The sequence below is a fragment of the Poecile atricapillus genome, chromosome 11 (genome assembly GCF_030490865.1).
Source record: "Poecile atricapillus isolate bPoeAtr1 chromosome 11, bPoeAtr1.hap1, whole genome shotgun sequence".
Lineage (NCBI taxonomy): Eukaryota > Metazoa > Chordata > Aves > Passeriformes > Paridae > Poecile > Poecile atricapillus.
Genome location: NC_081259.1, coordinates 9795402 through 9818344, shown reverse-complemented (window position 1 = coordinate 9818344; position 22943 = coordinate 9795402). Strand labels below are relative to the sequence as shown.

At 43.5% G+C, this 22943-nt stretch overlaps 1 protein-coding gene across 4 annotated transcripts in view; it reads right to left on the bottom strand.

Moving 5' to 3' along the window:
* The window catches only part of HOMER2 (homer scaffold protein 2), a 53524-nt gene extending 40010 nt beyond the window's left edge, over positions 1–13514 (bottom strand). For 2 of the 4 annotated variants that reach the window (XM_058846736.1, XM_058846737.1), the window contains exon 1: positions 13266–13514. In XM_058846736.1, coding sequence (XP_058702719.1) covers positions 13266–13360 — 95 coding nt within the window. In that variant the 5' untranslated portion in view covers positions 13361–13514. The remainder of the gene's footprint in view (positions 1–13265) is intronic. The other 2 variants (XM_058846738.1, XM_058846739.1) reach the window with 2 other exon arrangements.
* Between the last annotated feature and the right edge of the window lie 9429 nt (positions 13515–22943).

Genomic DNA, 22943 nt, shown 5'->3' with positions numbered 1-22943 from the left:
AGAGAGAACTACTAACCTGAAAAACTTAACCAACAGGTTATTCATGAGCAACAAAACAAAAAAAAAAAAAACCAAACCACCACTTCCCTTGCCACAAACCCCACAAAACTAAATCCCTACAACCTGATAACACTGCAAAGTGTACATATTTGCAGATAATATTGGGGGAAACTTATCCCAAAACTTCCTGAGCCTCAAAAGCCACCTATTTGTGATCCCCATAGACCTGTTCCCTTGGCACTTCTGATTTCTGCATGTCAGTGGCTCCAACATTGTGAGTTACGTACAGGTTATACAAAGTGTGGGGTATGGAAGGATTTAATTTCAAGTATCAGCATTTTTCAAGCTATGCAGGTTCCACAACTACAGCTAAAAGCAAATATGCCAAAAAAATTACATTTTCCTGTCAGCAGAGTCTCAAAAATTAGTGTGGGCTGGCTGAAAATTTGTAGAATAAACAAAACACAACACACATGCCTTTTATAAACTTATTATGCAAGATGAGTTTGGGTAATATGCAAAACCAAGTAAAACATTCAAATTATTTTCTGGATATGCATTAGCTATTCCAAATCTAACCCCAGTTTTAAGGAGGTGCCAGTCCTGAGGGGCCAGGCTAGGACACAGGCCAGGGGAAAGATTGGCAGGAGCACTGAAAAGTCAGAACCCTTATAATGTCAAACCATTAACAGCTTTAAAACCAAAAGGCCTTGACCTTTTAAAAAAATATATTCACTCTGCTAAAGAACTCTCTCCTTGTTTTTCTCAAGTTAAATAAGAAACTTTGGAAATACATTCCTAACTGTATGATGCTAACAATGACTTTTTTCATGTTTGTAGTATTTAGCTTTTTGTGTCTTGGAAATTAATAAAATAAGAGAGGACATAATTTTTCTTTTTGCCTGTGATACACTCTGTCCTACTGGTATTTCTTGATTGAAAGACTGCACATAAATCTGGCTTTGCTTTAAGAAATTAAAGTCTACTAGACATTAAAAAATCCAATTAGTACTACAAAAATTAAGGCAGACCATTTCCTCAGTCTCATTTACACTACTACAGACTTTTTTCCTTTCTGTCAAGGGTGAAGGACACAGCTGAATGATGGGATTTTTTCCATCTCATTTATATATTGATGTAATAAGGGCAGACAGGTAGGCCTATGCAAGTGCTGATTCTGTCAGCAGCCCAAGTTGCCAGGACTGTGAATATTGTCACTTATAGATTGATAAATGGACTACATGGACTAATTGTATTCCAGCGTCTCTGGACAGATGGCAGATCTTACAGCCATATGGTGATTATTTCCACCGAGCTGAAAGTATATTAACACTTACCAAATGTTTAAAACGAGGAGATGATCTAAAATAATTTTTCTGTGAACAAAGACAAGACCAATGGGCTCGGCTGGGCGGGCACGCTGGGGCTGGGCTCTCTCCCAGGGTTCCGGCTCGGCGCAGGCTCCAGGGCCCGCGGGGATCGCGGTTATTGATGGAGCCGGCTGCGTGCTGGGCCCTCAGCTGGAGCTCAGGGCTTTGTGAGCACAGGGCACAGCCTGCCTCGTTTCAGCTGTTCTGCATGGCCCCTGCTTCGTGCCACTCTCTGCTGGCTGCCCTAGGAGCTGGCAGCGCTGAGACACACACTGCCTTTTCCTCGTATTTCTCATTCCTTCTCTTCTCTTCTCTCTGGTTGAAAAGATACTGAAGTTATTGTCCTACTTTTAAAGGTAGCTGTATACCCAACCCTTCCTGCTGGAAATCCAGTGGAGGACTGCCCAAACCCTGAACACAGGATCTCTGGAGTAGGACTGACTCAGCACTGTGCACCTGCAGCCCAAAAAGCCAACCATATTCTGGCTACATCCCAAGAACAGGTCAAGGGAGGTGATTCTCCCCCTCTGACCTGCTCTCGTGAGACCCACCTGGACTACTGCATCCAGGTTTGTGTCCCCCAGTGTAAGAAGGACACAAAGCTGCTGGAGTGAGTCCAGAGGAGGACACACAGATGATTAGAGGGATGGAGCACTTCTCATCTAGAGACAGGCTGGAAGAGTTGGGTTTTCAGCCTTCCAGTACCTAAAGGGGCTACAGGAGAGCTAGAGAAGGATTTTTTACAAGGACATGTAGTGAAAGAACAAGGGGGAACAGCTTTAAACTGAAAGAGGTCAAGTTTAGATTAGATAGGAAAAAATTATTCCCTGTGAGGTTGGTGAGGCATTGGCACAGATTGCCCAGAGAGGTTGTGGCTGCTCCATCCCTGAAAGTGTTCAAGGCCAGGTTGGATGAGGCTCTGAGAAACCTTGTCTAGTGGAACACGTCCCTGCCCATGACAGAGAGGTTAGAACTAAATGCTTTTTAAAGTGCCTTCCAACCCAAACTGTTCTATGACTATACATGCACTAAATGCATTTTGCTACCTCCGTGCCTCCTCCCAAAACAGAAATCAACTGGGAGGGGACAGAACTACACCCCAGCAATCCTGTGAAACAGATCAAACCAGCTGAACAGTGACCAGAGGCTCACCCTGCTCACTGCCAAGGCTGTAACCATTGTAGAGTGCGTGGAGCACACCCAGCTGACACAGCCTGTCCTGAGATTTACACAGCACCCAATTCACCCTCCAGAACAACGGGACAACACACACAGGAGACCTGCTCCTCCTCTGCTCTGAGTTACTGCTCATTTATACCAAACAAATGTGTGCAAAATCAGCTCAGATTCTCCACAGAAGTTTACGCTAGAATAATAAACCCATATCACACAAGTTAAATTATTTTTTTGCTTCGCTTTCAGAACAAAATTCTGAACATTTGTTTGTTTTAAAATAGGATTGAAAATAATGTTTTGTGTTGTGCAGTAATTTGTTTTGCATGCACTTTCATGATAGGAAAGTCCTTGCTAGTGGAAATAACCACCTCCCTTGCTGGGGGTGAAAAAAGTTCAAGTATCAGTTTTCCCTATTTGCCGTAAGTAAAATAACAGCAAGTCAAGAGCTGGAAACTGCACTCTTCATGGTCTCTGTGATCTAAAATTAATGCCTGGTGTTGGTATGCAGAATGGATCAAGTACTTGCTCAGCCACTGAGGACAAGGTGCCAACTGGTGAGAAATTCTTACTATGCTTTTCACACATTCACACTTTAGCACCCAAAGTATTAAACTGATTTCATTTTTAAGGCCTCTTTTGCAGCTCTCCCTAAATACAGGTGTTTTAAGGAAGCCTTTACTACCCCTGAAAGGCAGCAAAAGAACATATCAGTTGCCCATTTCTCCCTAGACAGCACAGACTAGCCCTGTGTTTTTCCATGTGCCTCCCAGCCAACACTGACCCGGGTCTGGAGCTGCTGCCACCCTGGGCTCCGGCCAGGCTGTCCCCCCAGGCAGCAGCAGCAGCTCCAACATCACTACAGGGGAAGGAGAAGTGTCAAAAAGGAGGTGGAAAAAGAAAAGGAAGAGGGGAAAAGTAACTTAACTCCAAGGTGCAAAGTCTGGACCACCTGTCTAACTCATGGAAATCATCTGCTCTTTTATGGAATAACAGACATCACTGAACTGTCCCAAATCATTCCCAGCGGTTGCGTGTCTATTTTATCTTCTGGCCAATAATTCAGACGTCATCCTTCAAAGCAGCTGATGAGCATAAACTCTTTCCAGTACAACCTCATGTCACTTGTGCTAATTTAGCAGTTATTGGGAAGGGTGTTGGAGATCACTGCAATATTACTTTGGTATTTCACAAGAGAAGCCATATAGAGTTGCACAATATTGCTCTCCTTCCAAAGGACAAGGATGCCAATTCATAAGGCAGGGAGGAAAGACCAAGCAGGGAATGCAAAGTGGATTAGATATTTTGATTCCTTTCCAAACTCTAAGCTTAAAATATAAAAAACTCTGGCAACTTCTCCCCCATAGAATTTGAAATGCTAATTTCTAACTCAATCGAAAAGTTCTTGCAAAGATCTGAACAATACGCATGCAGGATTATTTCTCTGCGGCTGAAAAATTCAGAACAGACCTTCCCTGTAGAGGGAAAAGCAAGTAACCACAACCACAGGAGAGGTGTTTACCCCAGGCTTAGGTCCAGCTAATGAAGGAAGTTGTCCCCACAGCCCTCTCCAAAACCACAGGCTTTGCAGAAAAGTCTGGGGAGGAAAAACAGGGCGAGAGAGATTGCTAGGAGCATCAGGCTGCACACTACCACGTCCTTGAAAGCTGATGCATCTCCCATAATGTGCAATTTTGAAGGTTTCAGAAAACACATGCTCAGAACCTTCTGTCTGGGGAAAGTCTTGGAGGATTACACAGAAACTTTAAAGACATCATTTGTCCTTCAGGGCTCTCAAAAGACAAAGCGGAATTTCACACTGTGCACAAATACTCATTCCCCTGCTCCAAAGCACACAGGAAGGTGAAAGAGGCACAGAGAGGAAAAGTTCTCCAGGCAAACATGGACACAGAAACACTTCTAGATCTGCCTGGGAGATGAGCAGCCTCCCCATCTACCCCAAATAACTCCTAAACCAACAATTTCCTCACTGGAGCGTGGGATCTGGTCCTTGCTTCACAGCTATTGTGTTTCATTGTAACTGAGATTACAGACTGAAGCTTTCAACTCCATTCCCTTGAATTTGGGTGGGTGTAGTGAAGCGACAGATCCCTGTTCTCAGTCAAGCCAGTTTCTGTTCTTCTTGAAAAGGACCACAAACCAAATTAGATAGGTTTTTATGAATGAGCATTTTTAGAGGACACTTTAAATACAAGTTTATGAGGAATGCCTCTATAAACAACAGGCAACAGAAAATTATCTCCTGTAATGGACTATGCAAGTGACAAACAGCTGTCAAACATAAAATAGAATGAAAAGAGAGAGTTCTTATTCACCTGTGTGCTGTTAAGTTTTATGAAATAATAAAGGAGATGTAGTTTCCTAAAAGAATAAATTTGTCCCAATTGCAGCTGGATGAGAGGGGACTGCTATGCCAGTCACCAAATTTAACATGAACATGAACTGAGTGCAAAGACAATTTTATCTCCTCCTTACCCAAGGGCAACAATTGTGACCTTACGGTATACTCTGCCCATGAGCACTGTCCACTTTCTGTCCTGTCTGAGCAGAAAGCTCCTGGCAAATTAGGGAGGAGTATTTCAGCTTTTGGGTTTTTTTTATCAAGGGTTTGGACCACATGAGAGTGTAAGAAATAGAGACTTTACTTGGAAGGGCAGTGCTTAGGTACATCCTATGTACAGACCACACAAGACACAGACCTAGCACATGTAACATTACGAGAGGAAAAAAAAAAAGTGAAAAAAGGGAACTACATATATACTATGTTAAAGAGAGTGGGTGAAGTGGCTAGACCTCCTCTTTTGTATGAAGGTGGAAGGAGATTAAACTGACCACCTTGTGGCTCTCAAGTTGTAAAATCCCAGTTCCACATCAGGACTTGCAACATAGCAGAAGAATAATCCACAGAGACTGACAGCTCTGGGAGAAAGTTATGCTAATAGGGACTGACAACATCACCTTCAGGATTAGCATCACATCATCCTGCACACCAGAAACTGCTCCATCCCAAAAGGTAGGAGCCTCCAAAGGCAATCATCAGCAGCACTTTGCAAGCCAAATCTGCCACTTGGAGGCACAGAACAAGTTTTAAATCTGTAATTCATACAAACTTATCCATGTGATTTGTAGGATTTGGGGTGGTTGGGGGACACAGGGACAACTCTGCTGTTGCCATCTTTGCACCAGTGTCTGAACTACCCACCAGGATAGAGCTCCTGCCTCATCTTTAGACACCACCATCTGTGAAATAACTGATAAAAAGGTGTCAGACTCTCCCCACATTTCCCACGCATCCTCCAAGCAGCTCAGTGCCCCAGCACAGCCCTGAGTGCTGGCTGGGGACATTCTGCATTTCTCATCTCAGAGAACTTCTCCACCTATTTTCAAATGCTCTTATTGAACATTTTCAATATCACAAAACATTGTATGTTCCCACAAACAACTGCAGAGAGACATTTTAGATGTGTGCCACAGATTCATTGTGGGAAGCTGCAATACAAAAGCCTGATAAAACCAGGGAATGAAACAAAGGCAACAACAAAGTGTTGCTGTTACAAATTACAGAGCAACTCACCAACAGCAAAGAACTTGAGTCAGTCATTGCAACACAATTAATATGAGGGGAGACTGTACATCTTGAAGTATTACCTTTCAAAAGGAAAAGCTTTGAATATTCCCCAGCTCTGGCTACACTGTCCTTCTTCCAGGGATGAAACAATAAGTAATTGTATACCAAAAATAAAATGCTTACACTTCCACATATAAAATTAAGATTTCCTTTCAGAGCCAAGCAAGATTAAAATTTTGTATTTTTTTCCCCCCCAAGAAATACAGTGGTTCCATATCTGAGGAGAATCTCCTGCAAAGCGTTAAGCAAACAACAAGTATTTATTCAGTAAGCACTCATACAGCACCATTTCACAGTTGCACAAGGAAAGATCCTCAGTACAAGCAAAAGCAGCTTTAGGAAAAAATATTTTGCAAGCTGGCTATATATTTTTAAAAGTATTCACAGAGGTCTTTGCTGTCTTGCTGCACTGAGGTACTAAACGTTGCCTGATAAGAATGCAGTTGCAGGATTATTATTATTATTATAATGAAAATGCTAATGGGGAACAACACTGGCAGCTCTGGAGGGCTCTCCCAGGCCTCTTGATGCATAGGCAGGAAAGTGCAACTTCTACAGAAATTTTCTTTCTGAATCACAGAAGGGTTAGAGTTTCTAAATCCTGTAGGCTGCAGTGAAACTTCCAGATGGAAAGGAAACAATTTGTCCCTTCAGGAATTTTTACAATCTTGCATTTTGATAAGTCACGTCAAATAAATAAAATCAGATCAGTGCATGGAGGAGGCAGGAAAGGAGGATGCTGCACTGAAGGGAACAGGTTTGCACAGTAAGCATCACTCACTGCTGCTCACACCTCCATCACCCTCTTTTCCCTCGTTCCCTTGTCTCAAACCTGCACACTCCTGCTCCATGATAAAGCCACTGTTGTTTTGCAGCTAAAGCTCTTGCTAGCCTTCATACATGAAGCCCACAAATCCTAGAACACCTACACAGCAGAGCCTCCTGCTCCCCTATGAGTCATTAAGCAGGCTGTCCCGCTTGCTGATGTCAGCCAGCAACATCCATTTTTTTTTAAACAAATCCAAAAACGCCTCGAGCATCAATTATTTAAAATATTATCTTCATTTTAATCCTGACCCCAGTGGCAAAATTACCATTACGAAGCAATTCCAAGTGATGCAGAGGGTCCAACAGCCTCTAATAGTTGCTACGTCAATGAGGAGTAAGCAGCCAGCTCCTCGTGTCACACATGAGCTCAGCACAGAGCACCCGAGCCGGCAGCAGCGGGCAGATTTCTCTTACAAACAGGCAGAGAGCAGCTAGGATGTGTCACCAAAAATACAATCAAAGATCAACCGCATCATCCAATCTCATCTTGCACATTTTGCATGCGTGTGTATTACACAAGCCCTACTCACAGCAGCCCTAACCTGTGCTGGGTGCTGCGTGGCTGTGGCGCAGCAGCAACCTTCCCAGATACTAATTGTCTATTCCCTGCCTAATTGCTCTTGCCATTAAAAGGGCTTCTTTAATGCTCAAGCTTAAACACTTCCTGTCTTCGTTTGAAGGCAGTGCCCTTGTCACATTCTGAGGTTTAAGAACACAATCATCAGCTATTTACAGTGTACAGCCAAGTTATCAGAGAAACATATCTGAAATATGTTCCTTTGAGCACATTTACATCCTACAGAGCCATGACCAAATCACAGGATAAAGCAGTTGCACGCTGGATTTGCAGTGCACAGAGTGCAGAAGGCGAAGGAGAGCAATCAAGGTGAAAGCAGACAGAGATTTGACCATGTAGCAACCTTGAGGAATGAGGACTTTCCCATTCTGCACACACCCTATCACAAAGTCAACAGGAAAACCAACAGCTGATTTAAAATGCTTACACATCCCTAAGTGTACATTCACAGGTGAGGCTATTTATCTTAGGCACTGAACAACAGAGCCAAATGAATGAGTAAAATGAATACACAGCAGTAGAAAATCTAGATGCAAAACCAGGCTGATGCCCTTGTTCTTGGATTCTCAGCAAACTCACTGTCCTCTGTCTGGTTTAGTCATGCTGGGAATATGTTTGAACAGTTTGAGACACTTGATCACATCCTGGATCAGTTAAAAAAGATTCAGTTTAAAGGAACTGAACATCAAATAATTCTTTTTAACATTTCAAATTATGCCTTTGCTATCAGGAGACCTACTCACCATTCTCTTTTCAAATAGAGAGAAGGGCTTCAGGGACATCCCAGCTTTGTGGAGAATATTTTATTTATAAGATTTTTCTCAAGTGATAATTAAATTAACAGTGGTAATTAATTAGGCTAGCAGATGAAAACAACTTAACTATGATGACTCTTGGCATCAAGTTTTCTTTCTGTCCACTCTTCCTACCGCATAGCTTACATGAGCAAAACGCCTGAGAAATTTGCAGCATAACGCTCAAACTAATTGTGGTACAGACAGATTTCTCCTCTCGTAATTTGGTGAACTTATCTGTAGCAGACCTTATAAATTCAGTTATGTGCATCTGTCTGCAGTGCCATGAACTCCTCACATAGTTGTGAGAGGCGAAGTCACTTGGACAAAACACTGTAACAGGTTTGTTCACTCGCCTGAATACAACCACACCAAAACTCTACGCACACACGAATTGTTACAAGGACCTAGCTATTTGGTCTTTCTGTTTTTCCTCTTCCACCTGCCCCACCAAGCTCCCTGCCTCACTAACCTTACATAAATGACTTCAACATAAGCAAGGGACTACACACGATTGAGGTCAATGGAGTTTCCCCATCATTTCAGTGAACCCAAATACTGCTCCAGAACACTGAGTTCTCTGGACCTGATTTTACCACTGATTTTTGTACAGACACCTGTATTTGTACACAGACACAGTATTCTCCAGGTCAGAATCACATCCATTTATATCTACCCAACAAAATGGAAATAGCTATGTTAGGAACCAAGGCTGTGAAGAATGAAGCCCCCCCAGCCAGCTGCTTCAAAAACCATGAGATGAACGGCCTCAGCATCCACCAGACCTCAGTCCTCTCCTTCAACACCAAAACCACCACCAGCTGGATATAATCTGCCCCCCTGAGCTATGCTGGGGACCGAACTGAAGCTGCTGACCTTAAAATATCAAAAAACGTCCCTGAGTTGACAGCACCAACTCAGCTGTGTTCAGGCACACTCTTGTCCCAGCCCTGCTTTGAGGGACCCCAGACTGCAGTGACAGCCAGGTGCCCTTCTCTGCCTGCCACTCCCAGGGTCTGCCCTTCCCTGACAGATGGCCTGGCCAAACTTTGGAGGCAGGCAGCGAGAGACTCCCGTGGATTTCAGTGAGAGCTGGACAAAAGCCAAGGTGAATTTCCTCTGCAACAACACTATTCCCTGCCACAGAGCTTCTCAGGCAAAGCTTATCACCATGGTTTCTAAAGTACTGCTGGTACCAGAAAGTGAACACCCTCCAAAATTACTGTCTTCCTATGACACGAGCTTCATCACATCTTCTGCTTCGTTTATCTCCTTCATTCCTCATCCTCACATTAGTTTTTGCCTTTTACTCCCCAGATAAAGCCATGTGTTGGCCAATGGACATTAGTACTGCTGACAGCAGAAGGGAGGAGAGCAAGGCAGACTTTCCTGATCTCTTAAATGTCAGTGCATAATAAAAACATCACACATGGCCAACATAATACAACCCCATTTACCTTTTCATGAATATATCACAGGGGGAACAGAGTTTTGTTCAAGAGACCAATCTCCTTAAGATGAGGTTACTTCATTGCCTGATCCAGGCTAGGAAATTTGCCTGTTGCAAACTTCCTGGTGCTTGGCTCAAAGCTCACCTGGAGAGGTATGGATGGATCCCAGCTGGAGGGGACTAAACTACCCCACTAGCCCCTGAGGAAGCAGCAAAGAGAAGACATATGATGTCAGCCAAAATAAAGGTGTGCTGTGAACTAGTTCATAACATTATAATCTATATCATAACATATACATTAACCTGTATAGCACACATTTCGACATGGTTGTGCAGCTTTCTGCAATAATTTCTAACACTCAGAGGCCTGATTGTTATTTTGATATGACTTATAAAACAGAATTAAAATACAATTTTAATGCCTGAGGGTATTTAAATTGATTGAGTTTTAATCCAATAGATAATATAAATAACAGCTTCAGCAGTCAAGAGATTTAAAGGTCTAATCCAAACTGGATACTTGTCACACACCTCATAACGGAAATTATTTGTAATGGATAGATAAGGAAATACAAAGATACTACAGCAATGAAAATAATAAAAGAATTTAGGCGGAGATGAAACAGCTATCCAGCAACTTCTTAAATCAGCTAATACCAAAACCTCAAGCATCCTTATAACTGTAAATTTAACTTGGACTGCTTAAACTGAGGTCACACTGAGTCAGACCACAGTTATTAGATGAGTAGGTACAGCCCACTAACATCAGAGACACTTCCTTGATTGTGTCAGCCCTTGGCTTGCAACAGCAAGAGACAAAGCAGGAGGTGTTTTCAGACACAGATTTCTACAGCTGGAAATGTGTTACATTGTGGTTTTCAAATAGCTGAAGTTTAAGCTCTGAGAGGATTGAGGTAACAGCAGCTATCAGATATGCTGGGTAGAAGAAAGAAGTGATTAGGGAAAAGATTCATTCCCTTTAAAACAGACATTTGTCCAGTGAGATTCTTAACAGTGGCTTGACCAAAATACAGTGGTTTTCAGTCAGCAGCAACTTTCACATTGATTTTATGGACACTGGAGCAGATTTTTTTTCCGGTCCCTTTTTTACAACGTTGTTTTCATATCCCCTGTATTACAGGCATGAGGATTTTTTAAAAACATGTGAACTGCTTTGGTAAAACTTGACACTACCTTGCTGCCTAGTAAGTTGAACTAAACCAACAGTTTAAATAGCTCAGCTCACAGCTAATAAGCAATTTAAATAGCTTTGCTTTGCTAAGCTCAAGTAGCTGTATCAGGTTTCATAGCACCATCAGTCACTGCCAGATCCATAGGCAGCATTTAAATAAATCATTAGCAATGGTCACCCCCAGGAAAAAGAAAAAAGGAAGCAAAAGAAAAAATACTTTAAGAACTAAGAATCAAGTCATTGTCACAATTTCTATGAGTACATGCCCCATATGTGACACCAAAATGTGCCCAGGAAGCAAATCCCATTGGAATGTCTGGGCCAAAATATATTCATCCAAGTAAGAATGGCTGAGCTCTGTGTTCTGACCACAACCTGCTTCACAAAGACACGTGAGTGTGGAGGTGCACATTTCACAGAAGGAAAAGCTGTAGCATGCAGAGGAGAAGGATTTGCAGCACAGATGGAACCGGAAGAAAACTGGGAGGTGCTCCTGTGTCATGTGTGCTAAGCCCCAATTGCAGTAATGCTATCACAAATGTGCTTCCAAGTTCTCTGCATCAGAAAGGTGAATGGCAAGACACTGATGCGACACACTGGGAAAATGCATATTCACCAAACACCTTATCTGAACTTTTTACAGAGTGCAAGAGAAGGCACAACCCACGCTGAAACCTGGGGAATGAACGACACTGGGAGCTTGATCTCACGTGCACCAGCGTAAGACTGCAATGACTGAGAAACACATTAAATCAGGGTATTGAAGTAGACTGGTGAACGCCTGCTCCCTGTACAAGTCTGCATGATCTGACACTGCTTGTAGCAGCACAGACAGGAGCAGAACCAGAGCTCTCAAAAGCCTTTGCAGCCAAAGTCCTTCGCAGCTTGAACAACCCCGGAGGCAGAGCAGGACCACACGGAGCCCAGAACTACAACTGACTGACAGAAAGGGTGGGGGACCACTGTGACCTTCCCCTCAACTCTCTCCAAGCCACAGCTAAACTCATCTACCAGTATGGAAATGGTTAAAAATGACAGCAACTGAAACATTTGCCTTTAGAGACACGCAGGTAGTGGCAGAGGCAAGTTTCCCATGGATGGATGTTTGTGACCATCCTGGACTCTGCAGGGCAGTGCTGCTCCAGGCAGGTTTCAATACTTCTTGTTCCAACCCCAAGGACAGTTTCTCTTTTATTTTCCAATGAAACTCTACATAATTAAGAAGCAGGTGAGTCCCCTCTAATCCTGAGGAGGAACATGGGAAGATACTCACTTAGATCTTGTTTTCCCTCTGCCCCTGTACTTCTATTCAGTACTCCTGAGTATCAAATTCGGACATGTGCACGTCACTTTAATTCATTATTTATCCATATATTCTCAAACTATATGTCTTTGACAACAATCAGCAAATCTATAGCAGGAATTTGGACACTTGAAAGCAGCAGAGGAAGCTCAGAAACTGAGGAACAGTTCCTTACCACAGGAGGGTGAGGAGAGGCAAGGAAAAGGTATAAGAGAACATAATAGGATAAAAATAAAGTAAATTAAATGTGTGGGTTTGGAATCCCCCAAGACATTCTGGTCGAGAGGATCTCAAATCTATATATAGTTCAAGCCAAAGGCATAACCTTAACCTGTGTTCCCTGATATTTAATTCACAAATTGCCCAAATGCCAGCATTTGGCTTTTGTCCCCTCATGTAAGTTAGAGGATAGCAAAAACACGGGACTAATTTTTGGAAAGACCAAGCTGAATTCTCTAAGAGGTCATCACACGTGGTCAGAGACTTCTGGCATGCTAAAAAAATTCAAAAAGGGAAAAATATTTCCACAAATTAGGGACCAGCTGGCACAATTCAGGCAAGTTTACCGTGTGCCTCCAGCAGCCAGAGCTCTCGCTGAACCAGCGCGTGGAACATCTGACAATGAACTCGCTGCACATCCCGCAGCCGCTCGGTCAGGGACCGGACCCCCGGCCCCGCACCAGCCCCCGCTCCGCGACACCCCGAGCTCCTCCCCGCTCATTCCAGCGGGGATTTTGCCGCCGGTGTGCCCGCTCCGCCGGCGGCTCGGCCGGGAGCCCGCTCCCGAGCGGGCGTCAATGATCAATCACGATATAAAACGCCGCTTCTGGGGAGCGCTCCCGGGCGGCAGCGCTCTCCCCGCTCCGCACCTGCGGCGGGGCCGGGGCGGGACGCGGTGCCCCCGCGGGGCCGGGGCCCGGCGGACTCACCCCATGTCTCGGCACCTCTCGGCGGCGGCGGCGGCACCCCCGGGCGGCTCCCCGCGCTCGGCGGCCAGCGGCGGCCGCGTCCCCACTTCGCACATGCGGCCGCCCCGGCTGGCTGCGGCTGCACGGCGGCTGCACGGCGGCGAGAGCCGTCCTGCTCCTCCTCCCGCCGCCTCCCTCCCCCCTTACATAACCTCCCTCCCGGGCGGCGGCGGCACCGAGCAGCTCCCGCGGCACCCGCCGCCCTGCCAGGCGGCAGCGCGGGGGCGGCGGCCGGGGCGGGGCGGTGGGCGCGCCCCGGGGCCCTCCGCTCCCCTCCGCTCCCCGCCGCTCCCCGCCGCTCCCCGCCCCGGGCCCGGGCCGGCCGTGGGCGGGCTGTGCCCCGGTGGGCAGCGAGGAGCCGCGCCGGGAGGCTGCAGGATCTCGTCCTCGCCGTGCCCTCCCCGAACGGGGACGAGGCGGCGAGAAAACTTCGGGTGAAGTTGTGGGGTGTCCCCACGCGGCCCCGCCCGCCGCCAGGGAGCCTCAGCGGCGAGAGGAGTGAGCGCAGCCCGGCACCGGCTGCCTGGGACCGGCTGCCCCGCAGCGGGAGCGCCCCGCCGGCAGCCCCGGCTCCGCGGAGCGGACACGGCGCGCTCCGAGCGCGGATCCCGGGGATGCGCTTCCGACTGGAGGCGATGCCACGCCGAGGGATGCCCGCTGAAACACGAGCGGGCGATTCTCTCCCACTGTCGCGCCCTCCCCGCGTCTTTTCACACTCCGAATCCGCGGGCCGTGAGTGCGGAGCCTGCGAGCCACGGAGCCGTGCCAGCCCTGTTTGGCCACTGGCCCTGGCACAGCCAGCCCCGCAGCCCAGGTCACCCGCAGCCAGCCAGCACCCGCCTGCTCGGCCCAGAAACGTGGACCCCGTCGGGAGCCCTGAATCTCCTCTGGCCCTTCTCAGCCTCGCTGCAAGTCTGTGGCACAGAGGGTCCCAAAATTATGTGTTTCGTGAAGATAAAAAGAGGGACAATTCCTAACCAGGGAAGGAACAGTTAGAGTCGTGTGGAAGAGCCGTGTGATGGCTACACAACCACGAGGGTGACGCTGGCATCTGACCGGCTATCACAGGACACAAATCCATAGCACAGCCGTGGACCTGCTCGTTCGGGTGTTCATAGGACTGTGTACACAGACACACATTTTCGTGGAGAAAAAACGCCCAATTCACACATAAGACAGGCTTTTAACTTCACCCACACAAAGTTATAATTAATACTCTGCCATCAAGAGTGATTATTTTCATCCCTTTTTTAAAAATCTCACATTGATTTATCCTTTCTTTCCAAGGAAGTTTAGAAGTTGTGGGAAAGGCATTATGTTTGCTTGCTTTAGCTTCATGTGTAATAACGGGGGGTATCCCTGCCCAAGTATTACCTTGGGACCTCATGGGAATCCTGAAAGGAAAACTTAGCTAGCAACCAAACACCTTCCAGCTATGGACAGCGGAACCCCTTTTCTGACAGACAACTATTTCCTGATGTCTGAAACACCAAAATAGAATTTCAATCCCATGCACTCAATGTCCATGTCACGGGGGGGGAAAAGGAGCAGGGTGAATTACACAGACACTTTCACAGGGCTGTGGGATGACACCTCTCCAGTGTACCTGCTCTCTTTACCTTGGTCAGAGGGTTACTGTGGGTGTTAAAGGGGACTTAACCCCTTACCTAATCCCTGATGTCAAAAGTTCCTGTGTCCTTTTCTGCCAGCTGAAGGTGAGGTTTCATCTCCTCTGAGATAGCCATGGCAAAAGTGACAAACCTTTCATGTTCATGATGAGCTCCATCCTTGAATATTGCTTTGATGTGACCCTTCTTCTCTTCTAGGGGAAACAGTGAGGGGTAACATTCTCTGAGGGTAAAAACAACAGTCTAAAAATCTTGTGGAAAAAACACTCACCATGAATCTGGGCATTTTATAACACTGTTTTTACACCATTTACCTCATTGTGTTAAATTACATACTCCATTCATCAGCGAGAAATTTGTCTTGGTCCTCTCTGATTAATTAGCTCATTTTGGTGAGTATCCAAAAGCTGTGTTTTATGAACCAGTGCTGCAAGAGACTTACAAGTATCTAATGGAATTGGATCAAAATGGGGTAATGCACTCACTATGTGTGTCATGATAAGATGAGAATTGTAAATTGGAGCTGCAGTTGCCTTAGCATTTTCTAATTTTTTAATATTTTCCAATCTTGCATTCAAGATTGTGCTTTCAATCCCATTTATAAAAATAAAGCTCAGGTTTATGGAAACGTAATTGCCTGTGAAATGCACAGGATACAAAATGTTGTATATTGCTTTTGTTCAAAAGGTTTTCCCTCTTCATTCATGCTCTTTGCAGAGCTGTCTTCCAGGAGACAGAGGGGTTTAGTCCCTTTTCTCCAGTACACTGAGATGCTTTCCCTGGCAGACAGCAAGTTAACCCAGTTTTCTGCTCATATTTGGAATTTTGTAAGTGCAGTCCCTTTATCTGAAATTCCCACTATTCTTCTAAATGGATGAGATACTCCTCTTTCTGAAGTGTGGCACACAGTTGTGGTCCTCCTTTCTCTGCCAAAAAGAGGATGAAGCCCTGTGCTCACTTCGAGCCAATGGTAAAAGTCCCATGGATTTGAGTCAGGCCCAGATTTCATGCAAACCATTTAACAATATCAATACTGAATTAAGCAATTTTTCTACAGACAGTTCCATCTTGAACCTCTCCACTATCACTGTCCTAGGTTGTGTATAATTCCCATTGATTTACATTATTTTTATGTAATTTGGTATGCCAGTTGTTTAAGGTATTTTCAGTTCTCTGTAAATGAGAACTATAAATATGCTATCACAATTAATCAGTTTTCAAGCTTCATATGTGACATGATCTTTCATTTCCGAGCTGGCTCAGGCACAGGATGTGTAAGGGAGGGTAATTCAGTCCTCATTTAGTATTCACAAATGTGCCCTTATTGCTGTGGCACGCTTAGGAACACTCAAAATACTGAAGGCACAGGATCCCTTGGTAGGATTCAAGCTGAGCAATAAAAATATCCACATTCTGTAAATGGGTCTAACTTCTTTAGATGAGAAACTTCTCCTATTCCCACAGGCCTCCTAAAGATGTAATTTTTTGATTCCTAGATACAGGGTGAATATCCTTTTCAGAAAGCTGATCTAACAATCTGGACTCTGTACCCAGCATTCTGAAAAGCAAAGAGCTCACTGGGCACTTCTTCTCAGTATTTCTGTTCTCTCCTTTTATTTGGTTTTCACTATTGTTGTCTTCTGCCACTCTATTTTATTTCAGATATAATTTTATTGCAGAAAACCTGCTGTTCAGTCTTTTTAAACTATTATACTTGAAGTAGTTTTCTATTTCCCATGGCAGATAGTATTAAATAAAATATTCAGTAGTGTGATTTTTTTTCTTTTTTCCAAGTAGACTGATGAAATCTGCATTTTTTTACTCCAACAGAACTGTGCCATTTCCCCTTTTTTCCGCCTTTGACAAATAACCAACCATTTTCTAGATTTAAATGTTATCCAGAGTTCAGCCAAAATAAGCTTGGGGGAATTCTTGATTTTTACATTTGAAACAGAGAATTAGTTTTTTAAACCTCCTGACAAATGGAGAACTAATGTAATGATATAAAATGTTAAAGGTGAGCAACTGAGAAAAGGAAGGATTTAAAATCACTTTGTAGAAAACACTCTGATTTACAGTATTTGTTTTTAAAACCTACTTAATCTGATATCTAATAAATAATTAGGACAAAAGATCTATTTGCTTAAAACAATGTACACTCTTGTCCTTTCAATTAAAATGTCAGAGTGCACAATAAACATGAGAACTTCAACAAGTCCTCCAGCAAGACATCTGATTTTTAAGAAGAAAACAGTTTTCTTCTCCAGTCTCCTTCAGAAATAAACCAAAATAATAGGATTACTTTCTGTGTTTTTAAAAAGGGGGAAAAAATAATTTAAAAGCAATTTGTCAATCTACTTTAGAATGGGTTGCATGCTCTCTTATTATTCTTGGCAGTTTATTCTTATATTTACTTAGTTCCTGGAAGCATCTGTCTAACTGGAGTCAGAGAGAAGGTTCATGCCCAGTTTCTACTTCACTTTTTTAAGAGCTGTCCTGTGAAATATAGGAGCAGCAAATCAAAGCAGAAGTTTATGTAAATTCAAAGAGCTGTCATTGTCACACTGTGGTATATGTTGCCCTCTCAATAAAGACAAATGCAGCCAACCAAAAATAATTTCAAATAAGTTCTTAGAGAGAGAAGACCTGGACACATAAAGCCAGCAAAACCAGAACAATGCCCTACAGTCAGCACAGGACTCCAACCTGGATGTGAGTACCCAGCAAGGTGTTGAAGGCTGCAGAAGTGTAAGAGGCTGATGGAGTGTGAGATGCTGACCACTGGCAGAGTCAGAGAGCATCTGTCAGCATTAATGCACAATAGAACAGATCCTCTAGGCATCCTTTCTACTTTGGTCTGCTAGAAATCCATCTTGGAGTGCACACTGATCCTGAACATTTGTAGAGGTGGTCCCACACTAGGAGCAAACCTTATTCAGACCTTTTTCTTTGTGCTTACTAGGTCAGACAAACAGATAATCCCAATTCTCCTTCTTAATGTTTTCATTGATGTAGACACTTGGATTATGTCCACTCCACTGTAAAGGAAATAATGTTGGTCACCTGACAGCTTTCTTCTGTATGTAGTGGCTCTTGCTGCTCTGCTCTGGAATCACGCTAATCTGAGCTGGTTTGGCAGGGGACAGACTGGGACTCTGCAGAGTAGGTGAGGAGCTCTGCATGTGGGTGTCCTTACAGCTTGTACACGAGTCTATTTACTTGTTCATATGCACACAAATACTGCTTTTTTGAGCACACATGCATGAGTCAAGATCTTCATAAAGCTGCTCAAAAGCATGTACAGGTCTCCCAGATGATGAGATGGATCCTGACTTACTCCTCAAAACTGCACCAAATATGTTCAATTTTTCCCTTCCAATATGCAGTGCTTTTCATTTCATATGGCACTTCAGAAGTTATCAGCTTTTTCATTCAAAATTTATTTTGGGGGTTTTCTTTTTAAATCCCCAGAGAAGAAGAAAAGGTTCCATTTCATCTGCAAATACAGATTTTGACTCTGGTTTCCTTCCAGGCTTATATCATAAAATTCCTTTTATTTGCATTTTATAAAATGAAAGTTAGAGCAATCAGGCACCGATTATGCAAACAGGGTAGATTAGTTTTCTTTTAAACTAATTCAGATCAAAATTGTTGGTCCTGGCAGGCCAAATTATAGAAGAGAAAGGAGAAGGAAAGGACTGTATGTCTTGTCTGTTAGAAACAGGACCCTCATATTGCGCCTTGGCTGTCACAATGACGGTGACAGCCAAGGCTGCAGCAGAGAAGCAGATAATAGGGAAGGGAAAAGATATTCACATTTTTGGTGAAAAAAGCTTGATTTTCAAACATGAAGAATTGTATGACCATACATTTCAGCAAAACATTTTGCTCACATGTAAATTTTCTTGTAGCTCGGGAGTTTTTAATTCTCAGGCCCTTTCTACCATCTGTAACTCAATCTCTATTTTTTAAAGAAATTGCAGACATCTGTTTAAATACCCATCTCTTCCGTCAGATGGAATTTTGGATTCAAAAATCTAAGCTCAAAAATAATACTAAAGTTGGATTTCATTTCCAAGCAACCACAGAGTGGCATTTCCAACGCTGCCTTCCCAATCAGCCCACTGTGCAGTGCTGGCTGTGTCGGGCTCCCCGGGACAGCAGCAGTGTCTGCTGTGGGTCTGAGCTGGGCAACAGGGTCCTGCTGCATGGGGGCAGAAAGGAGAGGGGAGGTGGCAAAGATCCCCCCAGGCTCATTGCAGGAGCCAGGGGAGGGAAGGAGAAGGAAATGTGGGGTGTTCCTGGAGACTAGTGAGAAATGTGTTTTCTTCTTTTTTCAGCCTGTTCTTCTTCTCCAAGTCACTCTGTTTCCCAGGGTCTGTGTGTGCCAGCAGGAGAGTCCTTATCCCTCAGCTACCTCTCCAAGGGTCTCTCGTCACTGTGTCCCACTGTCTCTCTCTCAAGGAAACTATACAGAAAGAGAGACTGGGGCCAGAAATTTCAGAGTATTTTAGTTTTCCAGAACTGCTGCCTTGGCTGCAAATACGGTGCAAAATGCCTCATTCTTTGTGTTTCCTTGGGACTTACTCATTGGTGGATTTTAACCCATAACCAGCTCCTTGCTTGCCTGACTGGAAAGGGAAGACATTTCCTGGGCACAGCACAGGGCTCATTCATTTCCAGGAATGCCCAAAGGCTTATGCATTGCCTTATGCATTTCCTCATATTCTGAGGTGTGTGGATCCTTGCCTGGATGAATCCTCCAAGGATGAGCAGCACCAGCAGTGCCTGGTGGGAATGAAGCCACACAGGATTTCAAGCCTATTCACAAAACCACATGGTTGAGGTGTAGTGGTGAATACCCCAAAAAATTCACCTGACTTCTTAAAGACACAAGTGGCACCACAGCACAAGGTTTTTCTCCTCCTGTTGTGAAAAATACCTTGACTTCAGTGAAGTCAGACCTGGCTCAGAGATTGGAAGTTGGCAGGGCCCAGGACATCAGTTATGGGTGTTTTTCACAGACAGGGATAATTTTCATTTGTGAAGAAAATTGCCACCACAGAAACAATATTTTGCACCATTCTCTGAAAAAAAGTGTGTAGCTTTTCACCTTGCAGACTGTCCTGTGAAAAGCAACTGAGATGCATTTAGGAAGTAGGATAATGTTTTTATGCTTCCAAAATGCATTAGAAAAGAAAAACAATAAAATCAAACCAAACAAATAATCCCCCAAAACAACAACCAACCAACCAACCAAACAAACCCTACTGGTTTTAATTTTTATCACTTTCAAATGAAGTTAAAGACCTTGACTTATACCAGTCCTTTTGTCTAAGTCATGCTAAACTACAAAAATCAATAATAAAAATGAAGCTAGAGGGCCACTAATCATGCTGATTTTACTATATAAAAACTCAGATCTCAAAAAGTTAAAAATAGCTATTTGACAATAGAATAACAAGGTATCAGGTCCCACAAAGGAAGATACCAGGAATACCTTCATGAGAAAATACATTTTAAAGGTCTCAATTGGGTTGCAAGTTGGGCTGGTTATCTTCCTGGGTAGTTTCAGGAGAATTTCTGCATTCCTAATTCTACCCAATATTTCTCTGTTCTGCATCAAAACCTGAATGACAAAATACATAAATGCTACCAATCAGTTAAATAAACTGTTTTTACTTTTTTTAGCTCAGTATTTTTCTTCTCAGAAAGTATCTACTGCCAACAGTCTTAAACTCAGTCTTGTAAAATTCCACATAACAGAAGTGATAAAGTTCTTGTACCTAACGGTAAACACAGATTCCACTGTTCTTGGGAAGTGTCCTTGGGGGGATGTATAAAATCCACGCTCTGAAAAATCAGAGCAAAACTTCAGTTTAACACTGTAGGACTTGAGCAAAGTGGAGCAGAACACTTATAACTTCCAGAAAAGCTTTTAACTGTGTTTTAATTTAGTCTTTAACCAACAGAGAAATATTAATATACACACTTCAAAAATGTGAAAAAAAAGAAAACTAAGTCAACACTACAAAGCATGGATGACACATATTCTCTATTTTTCATTTACCATTTCTTTGCAGGAGAGCACATGATTTATCTTGTGAACATACCAACATTTTTCTAAATTTAATTTGATCATTTTCCTGCAGGAATAGCCTAGTCTTCATCCACACCCACCTTTAATAATATTTATTACTGCTCTTCTGCTCCTCTGTTTCTGACTGAATAGTCTCTCTTTGTCCATCTGGTGAGTACCCTTTTCCCAAAATAGTTCATGACCATTCTTCCCTATATTTGCACGAGAGATGTACTATTATTATATTTGCATGGAAGAAGTTAGGTGATCCTCCAAAAATGTTTTTCAGTGATATCATTTGTCCAACTTGTAAATGGATTTACAGTTCTAAATATGACATCATAAGTGGCATGTGACAGGAGATCTAACCAAGAAATATTTTGCAGTCTCCTAAAAATCTAGCCATAATCGCTCTTTTTTATATCCTATTTGTTTGCCCAAAATAATTAACACTTGGTCATAGAGAATAATCTGCAGCTATCGTTCAGTATTCAATGTTTTTCCAATATTTAAAGCTGAACTGTTGCTGGATTTAGGAACGTGGCTTTTGAGATACAATTCCACAGCAGAAGCTGTTCTGGGAAGGAGCAGGAGCCAGCCCTGGAAGCATAACAAAGCATGCTTTGAATGCACAGGACATGCAAAGCCACAAATGCCAGCCAGCACCACGTGCTTAAAGCTACATTCCACAAACCAGAATTTCCTCGAGCACAATAATGCCTGCTGTGACAAGTAACTAAAGTCTTGAGAAAACAGCTGCTAAAATGCATTTTCCTCTCCAGCTGAAGGAATTCTCACTACACAGACACCTTCAACAAGGTGATGCTTTGCATTTTCCTTTGTTTTTACATGCAAAGCAACAGAAGCCAGCCCTGGCCCCCATGACACCCATGGAAAGAAACCCTGCTTTTGACTTCACTGGGATCATGATTTGGTCATAATTGATTAATCCTCATTCCATTCATGTGACACAAGGAGGCATACACAGAGATCACTTCACACATCAGTGCAGCATGGTGTTTATTCTGGAACATATCAGCTGTTCCAAAACAGAGGAGCCCAACGTGCAGTTTGAAACAGGATGCAACACTATCTCCATCTGAAACAATACAGGAAATGCTGAGTGGCATCACTTAAAATAGATTTTGGCCAGCATACAGGGGTTAAGAGACTTAATTTTCAAAAGGTGCGCTGGGACCTTAAATAACCATAAATAGTCAGGAGTTTGTATTGGTGCCTCGCTGGAAGAGTGGCAGCACACGCAGTGTGGTGGTTCCTCTTGCCACAGGAACACATTGCTTCCTTGCTGCATCATCTGCAGCTTTCTACGGGGCTCCCACGTCCAACAGAGAGCCACTGCAAAGTCCTGACCCCACAGAATGCAAAATCACAACAGTACTTGGAACAGTGGAACAAGGACTTCACTGCCTGGAAATCGTCTGTGAGATCTGGCAGCAACATTTCCCATCAGATAGCAACCATGAGATCTTTGATATCTTATGTAACTGCTATCCTTAAATAAATCGTATATCTAGTTCATCATTTTTCCCCCGATTTAATTAGAATCGTGCTTAGTTCTTCAGGTTGGTGAAGTTTTATCTTGCAATATGCTGCAGATGCTACTGCTTGGAGATTAATGTTTGCTTTTTAATTAAAGTTTTTACTTGGGAGGTTTGTGATATCTCTACACTACCATTTAAGACCAAGAAAATAACTGTGTATTATTCTTAAAATGGGCAGCCATAGCATAAGAAACAATCATATTCAGCATATCACCAAGATCTACTATGTGGTTTTAATTTATATGTGAGATTTTCTTAGCTTGTTTTTAATGAGCCTCCATCAGAAGCTCCATCAGAACTATGCATTTTCCATGATCTCTATATTTTTAAGTTTAGACTGTTGAGTAGTCAGCAAGATCTTCTGCACTAG